Source organism: Lytechinus variegatus, chromosome 1, assembly GCF_018143015.1.
Source record: "Lytechinus variegatus isolate NC3 chromosome 1, Lvar_3.0, whole genome shotgun sequence".
Lineage (NCBI taxonomy): Eukaryota > Metazoa > Echinodermata > Echinoidea > Temnopleuroida > Toxopneustidae > Lytechinus > Lytechinus variegatus.
Genome location: NC_054740.1, coordinates 23,082,822 through 23,106,771, shown reverse-complemented (window position 1 = coordinate 23,106,771; position 23,950 = coordinate 23,082,822). Strand labels below are relative to the sequence as shown.

Here is a 23,950-nt window from a genome sequence, read left to right as displayed (position 1 = left end):
CTAATCAGCACACGTCCCTCTTGACCTTTTCATTATCTTTGCCATAATTTTCGAATTATGCTGTCAAATTTCATTTACAAATTTATTTATTTACCTGAATTATATTGTTTTTCATTTAAACTTCTTTTACCTTTGAATTTTCCTTCATAAGTAAGAAAAGAAGAGACTTTTTGTCAACCCAAGTAAGAAGATTTGCAATAATGGGGAGAATTTGTAATTATTCAAATCCTTTTATTATGTGAAACAAATTATGTTATGGTAACTTTAATAATTATTATGTGAAACAAATTATGTTATGGTACCTATAAAGACATGAATCCTATTGTCAAGGGGTTATTGAATCCTTCAAGTTTAATTATGTGCTTGAGAGGACAAACAGGAAAGGATTCATGTCTTTCAATGGCAATGGTGTATTGAGTCAATTTTGAAGGAGCAAGCTATGGCAGATCGGGTAAAATGTATTAAAAAGTTGTAGAGCGAGCAAGCAAAAAATTTCACTTTTTTATTTAAAAATAAAATTTTGTGATTTTGACATAATATTCAGAAAATGACATATTTCACTTTCTATGTTTTTTTGTTAATTTTCCATTCCACTTTTTTTCCTTGGTCATATTTTTAAAATTTTTTGGAAGGGGAGCACCCCGAGCCCCCACACCCCTCAGTATGCCACTGTTCAAAGGCACCATAACCTTTGTAGCACATAATGAAAGGATTTGAAAAAAAAACACTCTTTCCCATACTTTGGTTATAAAAAAAAATGTTCTTGCCTAAAGAAGGAATATTCAAAGCTAAAAGAGAACATATTAAAAAGGAACAACAACAGAACTATTCAAGCAAATAAGTAAATTTGGAAATGAATTTTGACCGCACAATTCGAAAATTATGGCAAAGATAATGAAAAGGTTAAGAGGAAGTCTGCTGATTAGCAAGAAGTTTGACCATCATATTTATCATTTATGCCATTTTGGCGCAAGCCTCCTTTTTTACCCCAGACAAAAACATTCCGTGTTCGCTCAAGCAAGAACATAACTAAATTATTTTAATGGCATTAGAAGGATAGGACTTCAGAGCACGTATTGACACCAAAATATAGAGATCATAATTTGAAACAAAAATTTTATAGACTTTTCAAATCTGTCCCGTTTTTCTTTTTTGATAATACGCACTGTATATAGGCCGACTGAACGTATTTTTTCTATTATACAATAACACCCCTCTTATTTTTTTTTCACTTTTCTTCCGGCATCCTGTAGTTTTTTCTTCCTCTCCTACTTTTTTTTTTAGTATTCTTTCTTTCTCCCCCTTTTTTGCACACTGACCAGTGGGTGGGGGGGGGGTGTCCTTTGCCGCCTGGACCTGCCCATGCAGCTAGACCAATGCATCTATTTCTGTTTTCTTCAGGATAACAGAAAAGCTAATTCGAGGAAACTACTAGTAGCTGACCTTTTTTTGGGGGGGGGGGTGGGCGGGGGCAAAAGATATTCCATCATAGTTTGTTTTGTGTTATGGGATCACCTGCCAAAAATGCCCACTAATATACGCCACGGCGGTGCCACCGATTGCCTTTGAATATCAATCAGTAATACTTTCCTTCCTCTTTCTCTCTTCAGCCTTTCATTATTTTCTCTTTGCCTTCATTTCGCTTCTCCATTTAACTCTTTTTCTTTCTTTCTTTTTTCATTTCTTTCCTTCCTTCATTATTTTCTTCCATCCCTTCCTAATTCCTTTCTTTCTTCCCTTCTTTGGCTTTCTTTCCTTTTTCATTTCTTCGTATCTATCTATCTATCTATCTATCTATCTATCTCTCTCTCTCTCTCTCTCTCTCTCTCTCTATCTATCTATCTATCTAATCTATCTATCTTTCTTTCTTTCTAATTCCTTCCTTTCTTCCTTCCCTCCTTCCTTCCTTCGCTTTAGCTATTTATTTTGCAAATCCAGTGGCACTATATAAAGGGGAATTCATTTCGGTGCCAAATGAGAAAAAGAACAACGACAGAACAGTAAAAAGTTTGAAAGAAATCAGACACGGGGTGAGAAAATCATGATTGTTTGAAAATAAGTTAATATCAATAATATGACAACAATGATCCTTCTCAAATGTTATGTAAGCAACGAAGATAATGATTTATTTACAATTACCGTAAGTTGATCAAACATCATTATGAAAAATGATAATATAATCATTAATTACACAAAATTTGGGACATTGGCGACCTTGTACAATCAAGTGTAAGAAAGAGTCTTTAAAAAAAATTAAAGTCAAGAATACCTAATCGATTGTGGATTTCTAACGTTATCCGATTATGATTTAGGTCTATACAGTGCGACCAAGAAAAAAAATATGAAGTTTCAAAGTTCTTCATAAATGACTCTACTCGAAACCACTGCAAAGCTTTGATTCAAGTTAATCTCTCTCATGAATAATTAGTAAATAATGGGTAAAAAATGATATCGGTAAATATAGAAGAGGAACATTCTGATTATATAAAGTGGATAAGATGGAATATTTTCACCGGCTGCCTGTCATACAGAGATATCAAGATAACGCTATATGCATGGCTAGCGTCAGCAAAACGGAAAGGTGCCTTTAAAAATTATATGCATATCAGTGAAATGCGTTTGATGAAACTATATGGATATGGTATTGTTGTTTAAAATGAATATTTCGGTTTCACCAAGCCTTTTCACTAATTTTATCACTAGGGCCTATATCAAAGGACAGATTTAGAAAGAAGACAAACAAATAGAGAATTCTCTTTGACATTATTTCAGGAACTTTCCATTATTTTTTTTTACCCTCCTCCAAGATGGCTTTAAATCATATACGTAAACCAAATGCATCATGTGGGTTGAAATAAATGAAAGAAATGAGACCCTAAGTTTGACGATGATGTGTCATAACCCCCCCCCCCATGAAAAAAATGAAAATAAATAAATTGTGGTTAAAACCAGGGGCCGCGGAACGGTTTTCATGGGGGGTGGGGGCTGACCGCTGACCATGCAAAATAAAATCATAATCATATGGTCATTTGTACGTTTTTTTAAAAGGTTTTTGAAAGGGGGGGGGGGCTGAGGCCCCCAGCCCCTCGCTTCTGCGGCCCCTAAAAACATCTATAGGCCTACTTATTTTGACGCCTTTGTTTAATTTTTTTTAGAAGTACCAAACCATGCACACACATTTTTCTTTATTTTCTGGGTCATCATGGTCATGTAACTGCATTTTCAGTAACTTACAGCTCATACTAACATTTATTGTTTTCCACTATAATCTCTTTCCGGGGGGGGGGGGGTATTATCTTACTTGCAATGTCACCCTGTATAGGATGTGTACCTTCTGTGTCTATTGTTTTTGTAACACCTAACGAGAAAATAGCATTTGGATAATCATCAAGACAGAATTCGTTCAAGGTGTTGTTTTATTACAGCTACAAGATAATCCGTTTTAATCCAACTATCGGAAATACAATATACCGCTTTAAAACGAAACAGAAATGATATTACTATACATTATATACCAGTCACGAACAAAACTCGTAATGGTAGATGAAATTGTACACGTATATAATACTAATAGGCATCAGACAAAATAATGCATTTGTGCAAAGTGATCACAAAATACAATGATAAGAGTATTAATAGAAGAAAATGCTTCAGCACAAAATCTGATTAAAAAAAAAATCATTGTTAGATAAACATAGATATAAAAATAGTTCTACAATAAAAACTGATAACTTATCATTAGGGGGAGGGGTATTAAAGAGGTCAAGTAAATATCAGGACCCCTTTTCATAAAAACTTCTTATGATCAGCCAATCAAATTAAAAAGATTTCAGTAGCTTTAAACGATTATTGCAATCTTTTAATCAGAAAAGTTATATGAAACAGGAGCCCTTGGTCAGAGGAGGTGCTACAGAGTCACTTCTCTCTGATAGGCAAAATCCAGAAAACATGAAGAGAAAGGGTAAAATATTTGGGAAGAAAATGGAAGGAAGAATGGTTGCAAAAAGAAAGGTTTTTGTTGTGTAACTTTATATTATCCGTCATTGAATCGAGAGAATCTCTTTTGAGTCGGTTCCCTCTTTCAAAGTCGTCGTCGTCGTAGTAATTGTAGTATTAGTAGAAGAAGTAGCGGTACCCTAGTGGTAATAATAGTAGAAGCAGAAGCAGCAACAGTACTAGTATCGTAGAAGTAGTAGTAGCAGCAGCAGCAGCAGGAATAACAGTTAACATAGGTCCTATAGAAGCAGTGGTGATTGTGGTAGGAGCAAGCATAGCAGCGTAGTATAATAGAGTTAGTAGAAGTGAAATGTAGTAGTAGTAGTAATAGTAGTAGTAGTAGAAGTAGTAGTAGTAATAGAGTAGTAGTAGAAGTAATTGTATATTATAATTAGTATTAATGTTATTACTATTGTAAATTGTTAATTGTTATTGATATTATTGTTCTCCTTCTTCTCATTATTATTATTACCACACATTGTACAATTCGATCACAACTAAAAGTGAATTAAATGGACTTTAATATATATCAATGTACTACGAATTAAAGAAGTATTGTTGAAGAATCACATTAATTTCTAAACACTACTTCGAGAATTTTTTGACAACCATTGCTTGATAACGATGATAACAGTTTAATATGGTTTTGATTATGTCTTGAAGATGGAGCTTTGTTCTGCGTTTGTATTAGTTGACAAAAACGATGCAATAAGTATATATTTATAAACGAGCACTGATGAATCGCATACAAATAATCATATCTGACAGATATCATAGAGAAATAGAGAAAACCAAGAAATAGTACTTAGATATAAAAAAACAACATGATGATAATTATAATTACATTTGCCTGGGGTAGCCACTACCAATGGCAAACTGCCAACTGACCCTGAATAACAGTACACAGTATGTTAATGTTACCCTTCTCTAATCTAACTGCAGAGGGCCTAAAGCAAGAAGGCAGAAGGTCCCACTTTTATAATCATTTGGTATGACTCGGCTGGGGATCGAATCCTTGACCTCCCGTTCATTATGCCGGCGCTCTACCACTGAGCCACCACCGAGCCAGATGTACAGTAACAAACTAAACATGTGATCGATCCCAGTCTCTTCTAAAACATATTGAAAGCGTTCATCGTACGCCTTTGGAAACCGTGCTCACCGAAGGATCTCTGGATAATTTCGATTTGAGTCCGAAAGCCTCTTTGAAAGCATCGAAATATCTTTTACAAAAGACCGTATAGATGATAGGATTGGAGAGAGAGTTGATGTATGTCAGCGTGCGTGCGATGTAGATATAGACCGTCAGCGTTTTGCCTGGGATGACGATGCCGCCGGTGATGAGGATGTTGATCATGACGAACAAGGAGATGAACTCGAAGGGCGAGAGGAATACGAAGAAGAGAACGCTGTTGACGACGAGCATGCGGACGGTCTGGTTGTGGATCTTCGCGTCCCGTTCGCTCCGGGATCCGTCGCCTTTTGTTTTCCCCAGAGAGTTGCTTAAACCCCTCAGGGTCTTGTGATGCAGGATGAAGTTGACGATGAGGGTGATGAAGAATGGGATGGTCTGCGCACCGCTGGTGTAGCTGTCAGCGACGAGCGAGAAAGGATTGCAATGGCTCGTCATCGTCGGCCAGTTCACGTACGGCTCGACGTCTGGCCACTCGTAGCAGACGTGCTCGTATTTGGCATAACTTGGGAGAAAGGTGCCAGAGACAAGGAACGCAGCCACCCAGGAGACGATGCATACATTTCTGGTGAATGCCCAGCGCTTCGACCCCTGAGCCTGGTGAAGCTTCAGCGGGTTGCACACCGCGTTGTACCGCTCGACGCTCACCGCGGTGATGAAGCACATCGAGGCATTGTAGGCTGCGCTGAGGAAGAGAAAGATCACCATGCATCCTTCGAGACCGAGTCCGGAATCGTCGTACGAAATCGGCGACGTCAGGATCTTGACGATCTTGTGGACGACGGCGAAGATGATGAACATCATATCCGCGCAGGCGAGGTTGACGAGGTACACGTTGGTGATCGTCTGCATGCTCTTGATGCGAAACACCACGTAGATAAAAGCGCAGTTGTCGAGGACGCCGACGATCATGACGATGGGCAGGAATATGGTGTTGAAACCCCATTCTGCAGAAGAGTAGGAATAGCCCTCGGCGCGCTCCTCGGACACATTCCTGATCATGCTGATATCAATGGTCTCGCAGTAGCCGAGCTCTTCTCCCTGATTATCGCTTATAATTCCGGGAAAATCCGTCATTTTCAAATTTTTGAATGAAGTCAGTATTGCGAAGAACAAAATGTATTTAGGCCTATCCCTGATGACAGAATTGACTTCGCAAATTTTCGTGAGGATGAGCAGCTCGACGATTAAATCGAGTGTTCAAAAGAATGTCGCTAGGTGAAGAGATTTTCACTCCAGGCCTATCAAGTACTCATTATAATGAAGTCAGGCAGGCATCTTGCATTCTGCTCATGCACCGATATCGTACAAATCCGTTTGATAATTTCATTTTGATTTTCATTTATACACATCTAAGAAATGTCATCGATCGAGAGAACAAATGAAATTGTCTAGTTGACTACGTGCATTATTTAAATATAGCTGCCACATTCATCGGTTTGGAGCACTTGATTCCGTGTAAAGCAAACAAAGAATAGATTATCTCGCATCAAACTCGATGGGTAAATATGGACTACATCACATATTCTGAGCGATTTTACGAATCATCGGTGCTGTTGAGGAAAAAAAGATCAAATGTAATTAAGTCGAATCCATTCCATATCACTTTATTTACATCTCAATATAAAAAAATAGATCTGAGATGATTAAACAGTAATAGTAGGCCTCTATACACAGCTCAGCACAAGTACTTGAAAGTATGCACCCTCATCATGATTTCTTCCCCAAAAAAACTAGCTGCCATTATATTTGTATATAAACACATCTATTTCTTTTCTTAAGATCATTTAGACAAAAAAAACTGTTGTAGGCTTTTTTCTTCAAAGTCATTGGTTGAACCAAATTTGTGATGTACTTGGCCTAAAATCCGAGCAAGGCGTTATCTCATTAGCGTTATTTTCGGTAATAATTTTTCTTAAATCTCAGTTTTTTGTAGATTGTGTTTATTCACCCTGTCCGTCGAATACAATGTATTAGAATTGGCAAAATTACCACATAAGATTATAACAAAACTTGAATACTGACAACAAACAACAACTTAAAAAAACACAAAAGATTGTAAAGTTCAATTCAAATTTAATTCTAAATTAAGGTTCGTAACTTTTCTTTCGAACAGAAAATACACGATGCAAAATCATTGCATATAATAACCTTCGATGGTATATATAGCAGCTAATGGAAACGATGATTGTTAAGAATAATAATTACAATAATGAGGATGATTACGATGTTAATGTTAATAATTACAACAATGTCGATAATTATGATAATACTGTTGTTGCCACTGCTAATATTTATTACCATTATAATCATCACTATCACTATTATAACAACTACAATCATAAATCTTTTTAATAATAATTTAAATTAATTAAAAATAAGTTTATGTAAGTAGGTATTAAACGAACGAGATCAACTCACCATTTCTTAATCCAGTAAAAGTGAAGTGATGCAATCAAGCGACCACTCTTCGACTTAAATACCCATGGAACATACCCCGCCCAATCGAATGTCACGTCAAACAGTTCCTTAGTTTGACCGCGGAAGATGAGCTTTTACAAGATGGTTTCTTTCCGCCCATCTTCGAAGAATAGATACCGATGCTCAAGAATCTATTGATACGCTTTCTCCACGACGGTCAATAAAACAGCGTTTTGAAAAGACAAAAATCAATGCTCATCCGACGTCAAGTCTATAATTCCGTCAGTGTAGCGTGAAATATTTTTATTGCGATTATTTTCTTTGCGGTCATCTGGCATCGCTTTCTGCTTTCCCACACACTTAATTTATATTCTATTCTTAATCCTTAGATTCATTGTATTGCAGGCGTTATATATAATTACAAGTACATTGGCAATTAAGCCTTTCGCTGCGTATTGCTTCGGTAATTATTTGTGTCGGGGTATTTCCACATGAACAAGATGATCTCACCTCAAACATGTCAAATATTAATTAAATACTTTCTTACGATTAAGCAGTATAATTATTTGTTTAATTAGGATGATATTTCTGTTAATAGCATGGACCTATTTGTAATACGCCCATGCATGGTTATTAGTTATGGAACCTCTATTTCGTCTTCAATTTTTTTGTTCTCCATGGACTGATATTCAGCTACGAGATTTGCACTAATAATAGACCCAACATCAATCACCCCTTAATGTTAACTCTTGATGTGTTTGTTTTATGATTTTTCTAAAAAAATATCATGAATGGATAAGCTATGATATATCTGCAGTACAATGTAGTACTAAATGTGTGTGTGTGTGTGTGTGGGGGGGGGGGGGGGCTATAAGATTCTGAGCAAAAGCTATAATATAGATAATTCATTGCGCTTGTGTCAGACCGGAAACCGGCATGAAATGTTTTGACTTATATACGTTTATCCGATTAGATGATGATGATAATGACGTTGATGATGATGATCATGATGATAATGATGATGATAATGATGATGATGATGATAATGATGATGATGATAATGATGATGATAATGATGATAATGATGATGATGATGATAATGATGATGATGATGATGATGATGATGATAATGATGATGATGATGTTAATGATGATGATAATGATGATGATGATGGTGATGATGATGATGATGGTGGTGATGATGATGATACCAATGAATTATGTTTCTAGTTCTGAATATAAAGATCATTTAATATTACGAAGCCCGTACAGATAATGTATATTATCGGTGTAACACATTTTTATTTCATTTTTTAAGACTTGAGTATTCAATCATTGTGTGGAAATTCTGCATTACCATGGTTAATACCAAAACGTGGAGCGTTGTGGCCCAGTGGATAAGTCTTCTGACTTTGAAACAGAGGGTCATGGGTTCAAATCCCAGCCATGGCGTAATTTCCTTCAGCAAGAAATTTATCCACACTGTGCTGCACTCGACCCAGGTGAGGTGAATGGGTACCCGGCAGGATTAATTCCTTGAATGCATGAGCGCTGAGAGGCAGCTCAAGCTAAAGCCGGGGTAATAATAATGATTACAACGCACCTCGGAATAGAATATTTCTAGATAGATGGCGCTATATAAATACCTACATGTATTATTATCAGTATAGAATATCATATTATGAAATTACAGTACTGTCATGACTACGGCGGAAAACTAGCAAAAATTACAAAAAGTCAGGTAATAAGGTAAATGCTATATTTCATCATTATTTGAATATTTTCAATCACATACTGTAATTGTGTATGACGATACGGAGCTATCTAGGAGAACAGGTCCATTTGGATTGAATATAATTTAAATAGAGGCGCCCTTGTTGAAATTCGACTTTGATATAAATGAATGGAATAAATAAACTTCTAAAATGTTGTTAATGCCATCACTTTGCTCATTATTTGGAATGTACCCGAATTCCACCAGTCATTCTCTTATTCAACATTTTTAGTATACACTTTATAAACATTTTCGATGTAATTCAACTGCAGAAATCAACGGTTAGCCATACGCGTAAAGGCTTGTTGGTGTCCGGATGTAGATGGATTCCTGGTTAATTCGAGAGAATTAAGGGGATAGTATTACTGGCTAATGACGTAATGACCAATATATTCTTACTGACCAATCATTATGTTGTAATCATTTTTTGTTATAATTAAGATTTATAGCATCGCTATAGTATATTATTGACAGTGTTGTCAGTATGATGACGAAGGTTGTGGTTATGATGATGATGATGCTGCTGCTGCTGATAATGATGATGAAAATAATGATGATGATGATGATACTGATAATGATGATGCTGATAATGATGATGATGATAATGATGATTATGATGATGGTGGTGATGATAATGATAATGATGATAATGATTATAATACTAATGATAATGATGATGATGATGATGATGATGATGATAATGATGATGATGATGATGATGATGATGATGATGATAATGATGATGATGATGATGATAACAATGTTGATGATGATGATACTGATGATGATGATGCTGATAATGATGATTATGATGATGGTGATGATGATAATGGTAATGATGATAATGATTATAATGCTAATGATAATGATGATGATGATGATAATGCTATTGATGATGATTATGATGATGATGACAATGATGATAATGATGATGGTAATGATGATAGGGGTAATGATGATGATGATAGTGCTAATGATGATAGTGATGGTGGTGATGATGATAGGGGTAATGATGATAATAATGATGATAGTGCTAATGATGATGATGATGATAATGATGATGACGATGATGATAATGTTGATGGTGATGATGATATTGATGATGGTGAAGATGTTGACGATGGTATGCTCCATTTTATAATTTATGTCGGCTACTCAACAGTGATGAAATCAAAGAAAAAAGATCAGTTGAGCAGTAGTCCTACAGTAAATATCATTTTCATGCTTTCGTCAGTGTAGCCATTAGGGTTTTAAAATTGAACAGCAAGTCTACCTTAATTTGCCCGGTGCTGTAAATTCCTATGGCATTAATTTATATCATTTCCTATACACATTTTTCAACAACTCTCGTGATGTGTATGTTTTATACATGTATTGATTAACTTAGAATTAACCAATTAACAAGCTTGTTTCGGTTTATGCGCTTTAGATTATTGGATCTGAATCACTGACGTAAATCCGGTCTGAGCCGTTGGGGGGGGGGGGGGGAGAGGGGTGGACGATAGCAATATATTGACCTGAAAATTAAAAAATTGGGGAACATCCCCCACCAGGGTATACGGAGGTATATATAACCGTGGATATGATGCTACCATCTTTCAGTTGAAGGCCTGTGATCATTTTTTTTCGATGGCTATGTTGTAGCAGATTTGTTGTGATATGAAGTAATGACTTACAGTTAATATCAATATGCGAGCGAGCGAAGCGAGGAAGCGATTTTTAAAATAGTGTTGAAGACAGAATGGCATCCAAAAACATCTTTCAAGTGGTGTGTAATTATTGGATAAATGCAAGTGAGCGTTGTGAGTGAGCCTTGAAAAAGCTGCTTCAGTCGTTTAAAATGATAATATGCATGTATTACAGAGGATGATAAGGGCAAATTATTATCAATAACGTCAACTTTTAGAAGGAAATGATTAAACAGTCCAGATTTTGTTCACTGAAATTCATTTTCTCCTGGTTAAAGATGGGATGAGAATGAAGAAAATGGGATTATATGATCGGGAATAATGGTGCTTATGGAATGATTATAGGCCACCACTGACCACAATATAAACTTCAAAAAACGTGGAAATGGCAAAACGATGCAAATGAAAATGAAAACATTGCAGAAAGGAAAGCTTTATATTGGGAGATGATGCAACATTCAAAATTCATTTAGCGAAATTCGTATTTGAAATATCTATTAGAGGATACATTAAATTAAATCAATGTGATTTCAAGTCTCTATAAACGGATGATATTGTACAGTATATGGAAATTATTGCTGTCCTAATTTGCCAATGTGTGTACTATCGGCATTGATTTGACCAATGTTAGTAACTCATCCTACACTTAACGTTGAGTATAATGTTGAAGATGCTTCACTGGCGGATCGGGGGGGGGGGTGGCGCTCAGCCGGCCCGTGCCACCCCCTGTGAGAGGCAAAATTAAAATTTTGTAATGTAAAAATGCCGTTAAATAAGATTTTGGTACATTAAAGATGAATCCACGAGTTACCAGTATTGTTAATATATTTTCTGTCTTGAAAAGTGTGTGTGTGTGGGGGGGGGGAGATATATATCTCCATCCCCCGAGATTTACGCCCGTGCTCTCAATAGAGTGATCCATCGAAATATTTTTTTTGTTAGCATTGGCTTTTTTATTCTTTATTTTTGTACCCTGTACAGTTAAAAAACAATACACAGTAGAAAGCATTGTTTAAGAATTGTTATACAACGCTCTTTACTTTATGAACCCTACAGTAGTTGTTTGACGGAAAACAATTTTTTTTGCGTAATCTTCAATTAATTAAATATGGTTGTTTAAACTACTAAAGCAGCTTTTGTATAATGTTTATATGGCAAACAACGTTGTATAAAATTTAACCCGTGTTTTTACTATGTACCATTTATGTTATATCTTCCTATATTTTCACAATTATCAAGGATGAAGCCAATCTCCCTTTGCTTCAGGTTCATTATACTGTAGCTGGATGTCAAATGCAAAAGCAAAACTTCGGAGACGCAGTTAATGTCGCCTATTCAATTGCATCTTGAAAAGATGCCGGATTTGACCTATATAAATACAGCATTGTATAGTTGTATTTTCCCGTTAATATTTGTTATAAATTCTATTGCTGGATATTTACGTCAGTAGGGCATCTGGGGAATTAATATACTTTTAGAATGCATCCGAAGCATCTGTCCTATTGAAGGCTTGATCGTAGTCGATCAAATTTAGTAATTCAGGCGACCAGGCTAAATATCAATACAATCGTTAAAATCAACAATCGGCCTTGGCTGGCATCGGAAGTGAAGGCAATTCAGTGTATAGGGAGATCGGAGTGATAGATGCTTGGTTTTTGATAGTCACTTTGGCATTATTGGAACTCGGGATTGGGGTCCTCCACCCCTCTGAAAATGAATAAGTAAGACGAGCTAGTTAACAAATGAACAAAGAAATAAATAAATACATGAATAAAAAAATCAAGCAATAAAAAAAGATGCAAGCGAGAACTTATAAAACAATAATATTGATGGTATTTATTTTCCAAGACTGTTCGCAGCATGAGCTGAATGTTACAGAGCTTTTACACAGTGACGTACAGTGGGTCGCGACATTGGGGTCCACCAGCTAAAATTTTATGTTACTTAGTAGGCGAGCAAAGCGCGCTCATTTGAGTGTTCTGACCTAATAGATAATGCGAGCGCGAAGCGCGAGTTGATTTTTATTTTTAATTCAGACCCACGTGCCCCCCGTAGTTATGCCGCTGATTTTATATACACACAAAAAATAATTTCCCCTAAATCAAATTTATCTAACTTTTGAACGGAATAATTTTAAGATATGATATTTCGTAGGTGGTTTTCTACACTCATAAGCAACTCCTGTTGAAAAATGAGATTAATCGGTTGAGTCATGCATGAGTAATTAAAGATTGAATTAAAAATGACAATTTTTGTAAGCCACAAGAGTCGTTTTTCAGATTGTGTAAAAACAAACTTTGGCAGGGCTGTTTTAGATGAATATTTTCCAATGTTCACAACAAACATGAAATAAAAACAACAACATATTGATTTAAAAAAAAAAAATACATTTCGAAACATTCAACAACAAAAAAGCAACCCCGGGGGTGGGACCGGGAATTAATCTAGACACAGAAAGCCAATCAGTTCATTCAATTCACTTTCAGTTAAACAAGATACATCCCTTTCATCCCTTATTGTAATGAGTTCCCTAATTTGCTCAACCTTGCGATCCACATTGGTTAAGTTGCACTGAACCTTATTCCACTGCCTATTTACCTGTCTAGGGTCATTTACTATTCAAGTATTTGATATTCCCTCCAAGCACATGCAGAGAATGAACAAAACTGACAATTTTTTTCTTTTTATATATGATACTATAAAGTTATCAGCATTATGAGATGACAAGACAAAATTTCCGAAAAGTCTAGGCATATTTTATGAAACCACAAATTTGTGCACAAGTTTAATGTGCCATCATACTATTTATATATTTTTTTTACTCTATAAAACTCTCTCGTATCTTTTTTTTTCAATATTATGTATATCGATGATACTACTAAATATCCTGACTACATATTCTTATTGCATTCCAAATATTTTTATCATTTTTTGGGCCGTCCAGAAGGTTTTAGTAATGTTAAAAACATTCGAGGGGTATTTTCGAACGGTGTTCGATGTCGATTTAAATTAATGACCACTGGTACGTGGCCGAACAATAGTCCTTTACAATATTCCACTGACTTGATTTGAAATTATTTAATTCTTTTCATTCGAGTGTGCTCATAATAAAATAATTTTCTTTTCTCCAAAAAATTAGTAAACTTCAAGATCTGAATTTAGATCTTACTTTCGTTCCTAATGTGTGTAAGCACAAATTGAAACAAAGAAATCTCATAACCTGAACCGAAATCTTTGAAGGTACCATACCTTTTCGACAATCGAGCTAACTTTAGTTTATCTAGGCCGCGCCGACCATACCAACGAGAGTTGACGATTATTTCAGTCAAAAATGAATACTCACCAACAAACTCAGAGAAGATCGAACACAGAAAATGATCCTGGAAATGAAGATCATGATCATAAACACGATGGGAAAGGTTGTTGCTCTGGTAACAAAGCTCAGCCGAAGCCGATGGATATTTTTCAAGCTGTGAAGTCGGGGTAAGAACAATATATTTAAGTGTATATTATGTATGGTCACAGGAATGGTCGCTGGGCCTAGTGTCTCTCTTCGGTCCCACGCGTCTGATATTCTGCTGGCCCGATTCTCTATTTCAATTTCAGCTCTGCAGCTCTGTTTGTTTGTTATGTGTTTGCTTGTGTAGAGGAGTGTTTGATTCCATTTTTATTTTGATGTTAAGGTGCATGAAAACAAAAGAAACCGCTGAGAAACTCAGAAGTCACTCATCGTCACAAATAAATGAACAGTCATGACAGTGTCAGTGAGTCACTGTCAATATATTGTCATTTTATTTTGACCTTCCTTGACCTTGGCTTGGACCTTGCCCCACATTTCAATTCAAGGCACTACCATTCCTAGTAGTGAGGTCCAAACATTACATGTATAGACCTCAGTCATAGGGGAAATAAGTGATAAAACCAGTTAGACTTGGCCGTTCTAATATTTTCGTTTATTTGCAACCAAGGACTTTGGCAAATGTACGCCTTAATTGCAAAATTGGATGGTAACAATTTTGGTATAAAGTAGTTCTAAACATCATAAGTAAACTTTAAGACGTTTAAGATTTAATAGATTGAGGTCAAACTTACATTTTCAGTCTTTTTACTTGAATTCTTGGTGGGCGTTCCAAACGCTGTGAGGACTGATCAACTCCGATGGTACTGGTCAGGTGATCGGTTTATCTTTTTGTCAGACGTTCATAATTTATAGTACAATATATCAATCTTCCGTACCTGTATCTTGATTTTAAAGCATCAGTATTGCAGAGAAAAGTCATTATAGATTGGAATCAGTGGCAGATCTGGGGTGAGCATTTCTGGCCCTTCCACCTTTTGAGATTCATAGTCAATATTTGGATGTAAAAAAAAAAAGTCGTTCACACAAAGTTATGTGCCCCCTCCCCTCCCTTATAAGAATCACAGCAATATGTGTAATGGGCATATTTTGTTCATATTCTTTGCTATTTTTGGTCTTTTCTTTTTTGATTCTCAAATTTGTTTTACTTTGAACAATATGACTTTCTATATTTAGTGACAAACTTTTTTATGGGGGGGGGGGGGTGGGGGCTTGCCAAATATAACGCGGGACAAGGTGACCTTCTTTTTTTAGTGACGACCTTTTTTTTTATTTGTCAAATTTTACGCGAGACAAAATGACCTTCGATCATTTTTTTTTTCCAATTTCTTTTTCACCCACAGTAGGGTGTTTTATTCAATAAACAATCAGTTTACATGTACATCTGCTTTCACAAGTAATATGGCTTCAGTTTACATTTGTTTTTAGTCAATGTACAAAAATAATCAGATAGTGAGTGTTTAACAGTATTACAACATAAGCTGATAATACAGTCTTATAAAATAAATCATTTACGGTACCAAAAGCAAAAAACATAGCTTTAATTTATGTAGAGAACGAGAGAAAAAGATGCAAAATTGTACCTTGCAAACTGTTGAAAATCTTTTAATAAAATTTGACCAACACTTTTCAAAAGATGCTTGCTGCATATTTTCACATGAAATAGCTTTTTCGTACCTTCGATCATTATTAGTTAAACCTTTATCTTTTTTTTTGGGGGGGGGGTAGGGGGCTCCTTTGTATTCAGATGTAGCTGCCGTTGCTCTGTTTAGCAGTGGTAGGATAGCTGATATAGCTTTCTTGTTTTCATTTGATTATTTTTCAGGTATTTGATGAGAGTGCAGGAGCTGTTGGAGCAAGAAGGGCCTAGTATTTTCACAGAGCAAGATGATAAAGGTCATACACCGGTCCACTGGGCTTGCCTTGGTGGACTCACAAACATCGTCAGGATCATGGTCCAGTGTAAAGTCCCATTGGGTAAGAGTGCATGTAGGAGCGTATCATGGCTGCCGTGTGAAAACCTCATTTGGATGATATTCTGATAGCCGTGATAAAATCCTAGTCTGCAGGCACAAACCCTTGGTTTTCCCAATTCTCATAGTACATATTATGCAGAGTCTGAACCATTGAGACTAGATTTGCTGTGTACTGTGGCTGGCTTGTATTTGACACACAGAGAGGCTATGTAGTCTAGTCTTCACCCTAGACATGGTTTTTGTTAAAGGTCAAGTCCACCTCAGAAAAATGTTGATTTGAATCAATAGAGAAAAATCAGACAAACACAATGCTGAAAATTTCATCAAAATCGGATGTAAAATAAGGAAGTTATGACATTTCAAAGTTTCGCTTATTTTCTAACAAAATAGTTATATGAACGAGCCGGTTACATCCAAATGAGAGAGTCGATGATGTCATTTACTCACTATTTCTTTTGTTTTGTATTGTTTGAATTACACAATATTTCAATTTTTATGAATTTGATGATTAGGACCTCCTTGCCTGAAGGGAGGAATAAAACTTCATTTCACATGACAATGACAAGAAAATCAAAATATTTCATATTTCATATAATAAAATACAAAAGAAATAGTGAGTGATGTCATCAGTTCCCTCATTTGCATACCGACCGAGATGTGCATATAACTGTTTTGTGAAATGAAGCAAAACTTTAAAATGTCATAAATTTCTTATTTTACATCCGATTTTGATGAAATTTTCGTGTTATGCTTGTTGAATTTTTCTCTTTTTATTCAAATCAAGTTTTTGTTGGGGTGGACTTGTCCTTTAAAGTGTCAAATTTGAGTCTGTGCTTACAGACTATTAAAACCCTGGGTAAACTTGGACCAAACTTTCATGAAATGCCAATTGTCATCTCATTCCCCAAGTAAACTTTACCCTAATCTTGCAGCAAAATGTCACCAAAGAATGATTCCCATTTTTAAACGAGAATAATAGGATATCAAAATATAATGACTTTGATTAATTGAGTGGTACTTTATCTTTGTCATGAATACAAATATGTATTGTAATGCCCAGCATTCCATAGAAGTGGGGTTTAAAGTTATAGTGTATACTGCATATTTACTTGTTGCCCCTAAAAAGTAGCCCTTAAAATGAAAGAAATAGCCCCCCCCCTCCTAAATAAATAAAAATTGTTTCCTATCCTGATTAAATGAACCAGTTCACAAAGACCACTTGTGCACTGATATCCTTCTCTGACTTTGGTGGTCTTCATCGATACATGTAGGTTTCACTGTATCCAACGAACTTGACCCTTCCACATATGGCTCCAAATGAAGATTTACAAACTGTTCTCTGTTCTACAGATACCCAGAGCAAGAATGAACTTGGTGCTAGACCGATCCACTGGGCATGTGTGAATGGCCACATAGCAGTGGTAGATATTCTTCTCCAGGCTGGTGTAAATATAGATACTGTAGATAATAAGGTATGTACAATCTATACTTCCCTCTGTCAAAGTGTAGGCATAGGTGCCAATTTGCCATGAATAAGCCATTCCTCTTATTGTCATGTTTGGCCCTTTTTTGCTATGAATAAGGCAATTAGTTTTTCAAATCTTTTGTTACATTCATGCAGTATTTGCTATAATTATATATTAAGCATTAATCTGTAAAGTGAGAATGCATAGATTGCTCTAACCCCATGCTACATGTTTTTGATGTATATATTCCTAACAGAAACCTTGTTGAAAAGGTTGTCATCTCTGAACATTTTGATTTGGGTTAGGGTAGATACCTTAGTTTTCTATTTTCTTAAATGCCAATCTTGTTGAATTACATTGAATTCTGTGCTCTTAGGTGAGTCTGGAAAAGCAAAATTTTTTGGTAAAAGAGAAAAGTTTATAAAATCTTAAGTTTTCATGCAGATAGAACAACGTTTTCTTGTAGGTACATGTAGAATCATCAAAACACACATTTCATGCTAAATCTCAGTGTTTAATTTGTTGGATTTTATTGAAATTCATTATCTGATCATTAACACAATCTGCATTTTATTATAAAAAAAAACCCCTCCATGTGAGCAACATTTGCCTAAGGTGAATATCCCCACAACAGCAATCACCCTCTGCATTTCATAATTAGTTTGTGGTCACGAGAGGAATAATTTCCCTTGTGGGTCACAACTTTTCTGTGATCAATGTGGATAGTACATGGAAGAATTCATCAGTTGAATTTTTAGTGAGATGCCAGGAAAACTATAGCAGGTATATAATCTTTTTACAGGAGAAACACTGATAAATGCATGTTATTGGGACCTCTATTTTTTTTTACCAAACTCTTGGGATTAATCTGATGGAGCGATGTCACAATAAGGGTGAAATCTGCATGAATGCAATAGAAATAATAGTATTTAATGGCAACAGAAGCAAGAGAACAATTATGAACCATTTGATGGAGCATTTCAAACTTTAACCTAATATTTTAACTTGCCTTTTTCCTCAGGGCTGTTCACCTCTGATCATAGCTTGCCAGTACGGCCAGACACAGCTCTCTGGTTACCTCATGGGTAAAGGGGCAAGGCTTCAACTCACAGACAGAGAAGGGGACAATGCATTGCATTGGGCTGCATTTAAAGGTAATCATCACCTAGTTAATAATTATATTGGGTGGCTCAGAATGGAATACCAGAAATATTCCAAGAGTTTTGGCAAATATTCCACGAATTGCAGGTCAGTGGAATATTGGCCCTAACGAGTCGAATATTTCTGGTATTCCATGAAAGAAAGCCATCCAATGTAATTATTATCATCTATCCCACCCCTGGTAATCAAAAAGCGGGAGAAATTTGATTGAACTCGTCTTTTTACTGATCACCTAATGACATCATCACTTTATAAGATTGAATTTGGTCGTTGACGTGCGACTTGCATGTAATCCGTTATTACATCATCAAGCATGGCCGTGCTTTATGCTGCGCACTGCATTCCTTTCATTGTTGTAAGCGTTGTATATTTCACGCATTCGCGCCTGCGCACCATACTGTTGAATATGCTCTCATATTCAATAGCAAATTTTGTACAGGAGCCTATGGGATATTCTTCCGATTTTGGCCATTCTAGGGATATGCTCTGATACTGCACAGGCAATTGATGCATAACAAAATGCGCATTTTTAATGTATGGCTAAAACGCTCTATATAGATGACAATTCCATTTATTGCATCCATAAGCAAGGAATCAATATAATCCAGTTTCCATGTAAGAGCTTTTCATGTAAAAAATTGTCCATGTAATTTTCACTCCTTAAACAGGGTTCTTCATCTTAAAAGGATATTCAAAGATGATGATACAATATAATATGATATATACCGTATGGGCACCAGTATTCAACCTGGCATAATTCAAAGATTTTGACATATTCCCCCAAATATTTAGAAATAGGGAATTTATTTTAATTTCATACCTTTGTTATTTCCAGGGTAATCTGTTGTCGGTATTTTCTTTATCAATCTGTCGACTGTGCGCGCGGAGGATCGAATTATGCGGCGATGGCCTTTTGCATTGAATGGCACTAGTATTCAACCTAGTGAGGATAGATAGCGAATCTTAAAATGGTTTAGATCGCTAAATTAGATATAGATCTCTGTAAGTCTCTAGCTTTGATTAATTCCCTGTTTGGTCTCATCTCAAATGGTCTAGTCCATAGTCGGATGGGACAAGGGCAGATTGAGATACAGGGCCATCTTTCATTGCTAGGTTGAATACTAGTGCCAACGGATTGAATACTAGTGCCAAAAACCATTGCCGTATAATTCGATCGCCTGCGCACACAGTTGACGGGTTGAAGAAAAAAGTAACAGAAAAAGAATAACCAGCATTTGACCTTGGAAATAAAACAGGTCTGAAATTCAGTTAAATTTTATATTTCTTTATATTTGAGGAAACTCTCCAAACGGGTTGAATACTAGTGCCCTTACGGTATTATATAATATGTATCATACATATTGTATTAAAAATTTGCATGTATGTTATATTTACTTGCAGAAATACACATATTTGTACGAGAAGATATCCAATATTAAAAAATAATGTCCAACAAACTGAAACTAATTTTCAATCAGTTGCAAGCCAATTTGGGGACTGAAAATAAATCATTAGTTTGGGAAGTAATATTAAATATGCACTGGAAAGCTGGTCTGCTTGTTACACAAAGAAGTATTCATTATTTTATTTGTTTACATTAGTTACTGTACAGTTGATTTATTAGTAGTGAATTAGTAATAGAAATTGGCAGTTGATCGCTAATATTTACTAACATCCCCCTAAGTATATATGAGGAGCAAAATACTTTTCCAGTTTACATCCTGCAATCCAATACATGTTGAAGTATACATTTATTACCATTTATGCCATGAAATTATTTTTATTTGCTGTGTTACTCTTTTTTTTTTAATTTCTCTTGTTTCATCTAATTCGTAGGTTTCTGCGAGCTGACGAGATTACTCATTTATTCTGGATTCAACCCAAGACAAAAGGATAACTATGGTCAGGTAAGCCGGAATTCATGGGAGCGTTTCATGAAAGGACTTGTTGGACTTTTATCTGACAAGTCCTGTTTTGTCTGACAGTTGCCATAGTAATAATAATAATAATATGCAACATTTATATAGCGCTTAATAAAAATGTTTCTAAGCGCTCCTCAGCCAATCAAACCAAGGAAAGTCGTTCTTAGAGTTGCTTGTAACTTACAAATAGCTTTATGAAGCACCCATCAGGTCCCTTAAACACAAAATTTATGATTGATTATAAGGCTGGTTTGATCGCATTGATCGTTATGTGCGATCAATGGTACAAATTAGTGATATGCTCAATCATAAAGCCTCATGTTAGTGTGCCCAGGGGACCGCAACACAAAACTGAGCAATGATCCTGTAGCACTTTTCTACAATCGAATACATTGACTGCAATGTACATTCTATCGTGAAAATCAAGCGTGCAATTAATCGTTAACCTTTGTGTTGACAGGACGGTGGTCATTGTTCAACAATGAGGCCGTTCTCATTACGCTTTCTAAAACTAGTTTACTGGAAGCCGATTCAGGAAACCAGTTTGGAAGATCACTTTGCTCGCGCTCCCACTTGATAACATGAAAGTGGTTTTCTAGATCACTTCAAGTAAAGCGCTCTTGTTGCTATGGAAACGCTCTCAGTGGGATGATACGTTTTGCGCGAAATCCGAAACTACAGCATAGGCATTCTACACCTGTCGTGTGGAGTAGCGCGGTCAAAATGTGCGAAGATCGCTTCCGGAAGAACGGTTGTGTCCTCACTTACGTTAAAACCAGTTTAACAAGGCAAAGCGATCTTGAAAACTACATTGCGAGGTTGTTTTCCAAACTGGTTTGGAAGATCGCTTCCAGGACCGCTTCCACCGTTCTCACTACGTGGTGAACTAGTTTCCACTAAACTAGTTTCAGGAACTTAGTGAGAACAGCCTCAATGCTTGTTTCTAATAACAGGTGCTAGGTATAGAACTGCAACCAACTCTATGATTTTAGTATTTTTTTCTCAGAAGCTTGTAATGTGCCAAATCATGTGCTTTGATTCTCAAGTGAAGAATAAAAAAAAAATTAAAACCCAAACAGAGGCATACATGTACGCATAGCAGAGAGAAAAAAAAATCAAGGTTGTATTACAACCATAATTGTTACAGATCTAGATCTTGTATAATTTCCCTTAATGGAATGAACTTTTAAAACAAAATAAGCAGTGATGTAGAGTCAATGAAAAAATAAAAAAGGGACAAGATATGCTTATATATCATGAATTTGCTCATGCTTGTAATATTTCCTCCTTGCATTATCACCAGACATACTACATGTATGAATAATGTTACAAATCCAGACAAGCATATTATAATTTGTGTTGAAAACTTGTTTAAACTAATGATTATTCCCTAAACAGTACACAGAGATCTCTAGCTTTAACTGGATGCTATTTTGATGATTATAATGGGATTAATCTACCTGTGCAAATATTGGGCTAATCTCATGTGGGGGCATTGTGGTCTAGTGGTAACGACTCTCGTCTCTTAATCAGAAGGACGTGGGTTCGAATCCCAGCCATGGCATGTTTTCCTTCAGTAAGAAATTTACCAAGTCACATTGTGCAGCACTCAACCCAGGTGAGGTGAAATGGTTACCCGACAGGATTAATTCCTTGAATGCACCAAGTGCCTTTAGCAGTTGGAGCTATAGGCGGGGTTATACATGTATATAGTGCGCCATGGAATAGGCCACTAGATAAATCAGTGCCTCATAAATGCTATGACTAACATAAAAAAAACCAATCCTCTGTTTACAATAGACAACACACAATTTGATGAACCTGATGGATACTATCAAACAACATAGACCTTGTTTATTTAGTCCTCAGTGGAGGATAAATCTCGTTATGTAATCATACATGTACAGTGTAAGCCAAATAAACAGATTTCTGTGACATGATTATGCCTCTAATGTTATATAACATTCATGTACGTAGAATGTAACTTCAGGTTAAAAAGTCAGAGGTCATTTAGGGTCAATCTTTCAAAATACAGCTTTTAGGATCACTGAATAAGTTCCTTATTCCCAGAGGTTGGCAGGTCTGGACTTCTAACCCTACAAGGCCTGGGGGGGGGGGGGAGGCGGCGGATTCCGCCCCCTCTACATTTTCCACAATAAATCCGCAGCGCGAAATTTTTTAACTGCACCGCTCGCTAACTTTTTACTTCAACATCTCTCACAACTTTTGAGACCAAATTTGCGATGCCCGGATACGCGGTTATGAAATCACACAACATTATGTAAGTGCATTTCAGACCCTATACTGCTCGAAAATGTGAATTCATACATGTACAAATCCAATGCAAATTGTGTATTTAGCCAAAATTCATAAATGTATCATTATTTCTACTTTTACTGATTAAATTTTGTTTTGCTTGTGATCAAAATTAAGTCTGCAACAATTTCCCACAAATTAAATTTGCAACAATTTAAACAAAAAGTCGAAAAGCAAAGAAATGCATAAGAAATAAAAAAAACAATAAAATGCATAAGAAAAAAATTGTGATACCAAATTCTTTTGAAGTACATTTGATCGGGATCCTACAAAGAGTCTGTGAATAAAAACATAGCAGTTTTGAGGCCGTATGATAGTTGATTAGAGCAAATGTTTTATTTCACTCATAGATTAGCCTAATTAATTCATTAAATGAAAAATCTTAAAAAATATTATCCATACAGCCTTGTAGATTTTATGGCACACTACCACTGTGCAAATTTTTGTGGTGCTTGCACGATCGAAGGACAAGATCTTAGGGGTTGGAATACCCCGGCTGTGAATGGGGTCCAAATAACCCGGCTCATTTAGGGTTAAGGTACGTTTTGTCAAGTTCCCTTTCTTGCCATTAGGATGCCTTTTTATAGTCGCAGAAGGTCGGTAGCTATGGGTACCCAGTAGGATTAATCATTTGGATGTATCAGCTAAAGCAGGTGTGATATGTAGTTTTAGTGCATTAT

At 36.0% G+C, this 23,950-nt stretch overlaps 2 protein-coding genes across 2 annotated transcripts in view; one reads left to right on the top strand and one right to left on the bottom strand.

The window, feature by feature from the left end:
- Positions 1-4,437: 4,437 nt before the first annotated feature.
- On the bottom strand, positions 4,438-6,651 carry LOC121406242 (thyrotropin-releasing hormone receptor-like). Its single transcript, XM_041597264.1, has one exon. The coding sequence runs from the start codon at positions 6,263-6,265 to the stop codon at positions 5,129-5,131; it is 1,137 nt and encodes a 378-aa protein (XP_041453198.1). The 5' UTR covers positions 6,266-6,651; the 3' UTR covers positions 4,438-5,128.
- Positions 6,652-14,402: 7,751 nt separating this feature from the next.
- The window catches only part of LOC121409487 (probable protein S-acyltransferase 23), an 18,766-nt gene continuing 9,218 nt past the window's right edge, over positions 14,403-23,950 (top strand). Inside the window, exons 1-5 of the mRNA XM_041601410.1 lie at positions 14,403-14,554; positions 16,255-16,406; positions 17,756-17,877; positions 18,893-19,025; positions 20,869-20,939. Coding sequence (XP_041457344.1) covers positions 14,403-14,554; positions 16,255-16,406; positions 17,756-17,877; positions 18,893-19,025; positions 20,869-20,939 — 630 coding nt within the window. The remainder of the gene's footprint in view (positions 14,555-16,254; positions 16,407-17,755; positions 17,878-18,892; positions 19,026-20,868; positions 20,940-23,950) is intronic.

Bases quoted from the DNA above. Each gene is read 5' to 3' on its own strand.
- LOC121406242 (XM_041597264.1), bottom strand. From the start codon at position 6,265: ATGACGGATTTTCCCGGAATTATAAGCGATAATCAGGGAGAAGAGCTC.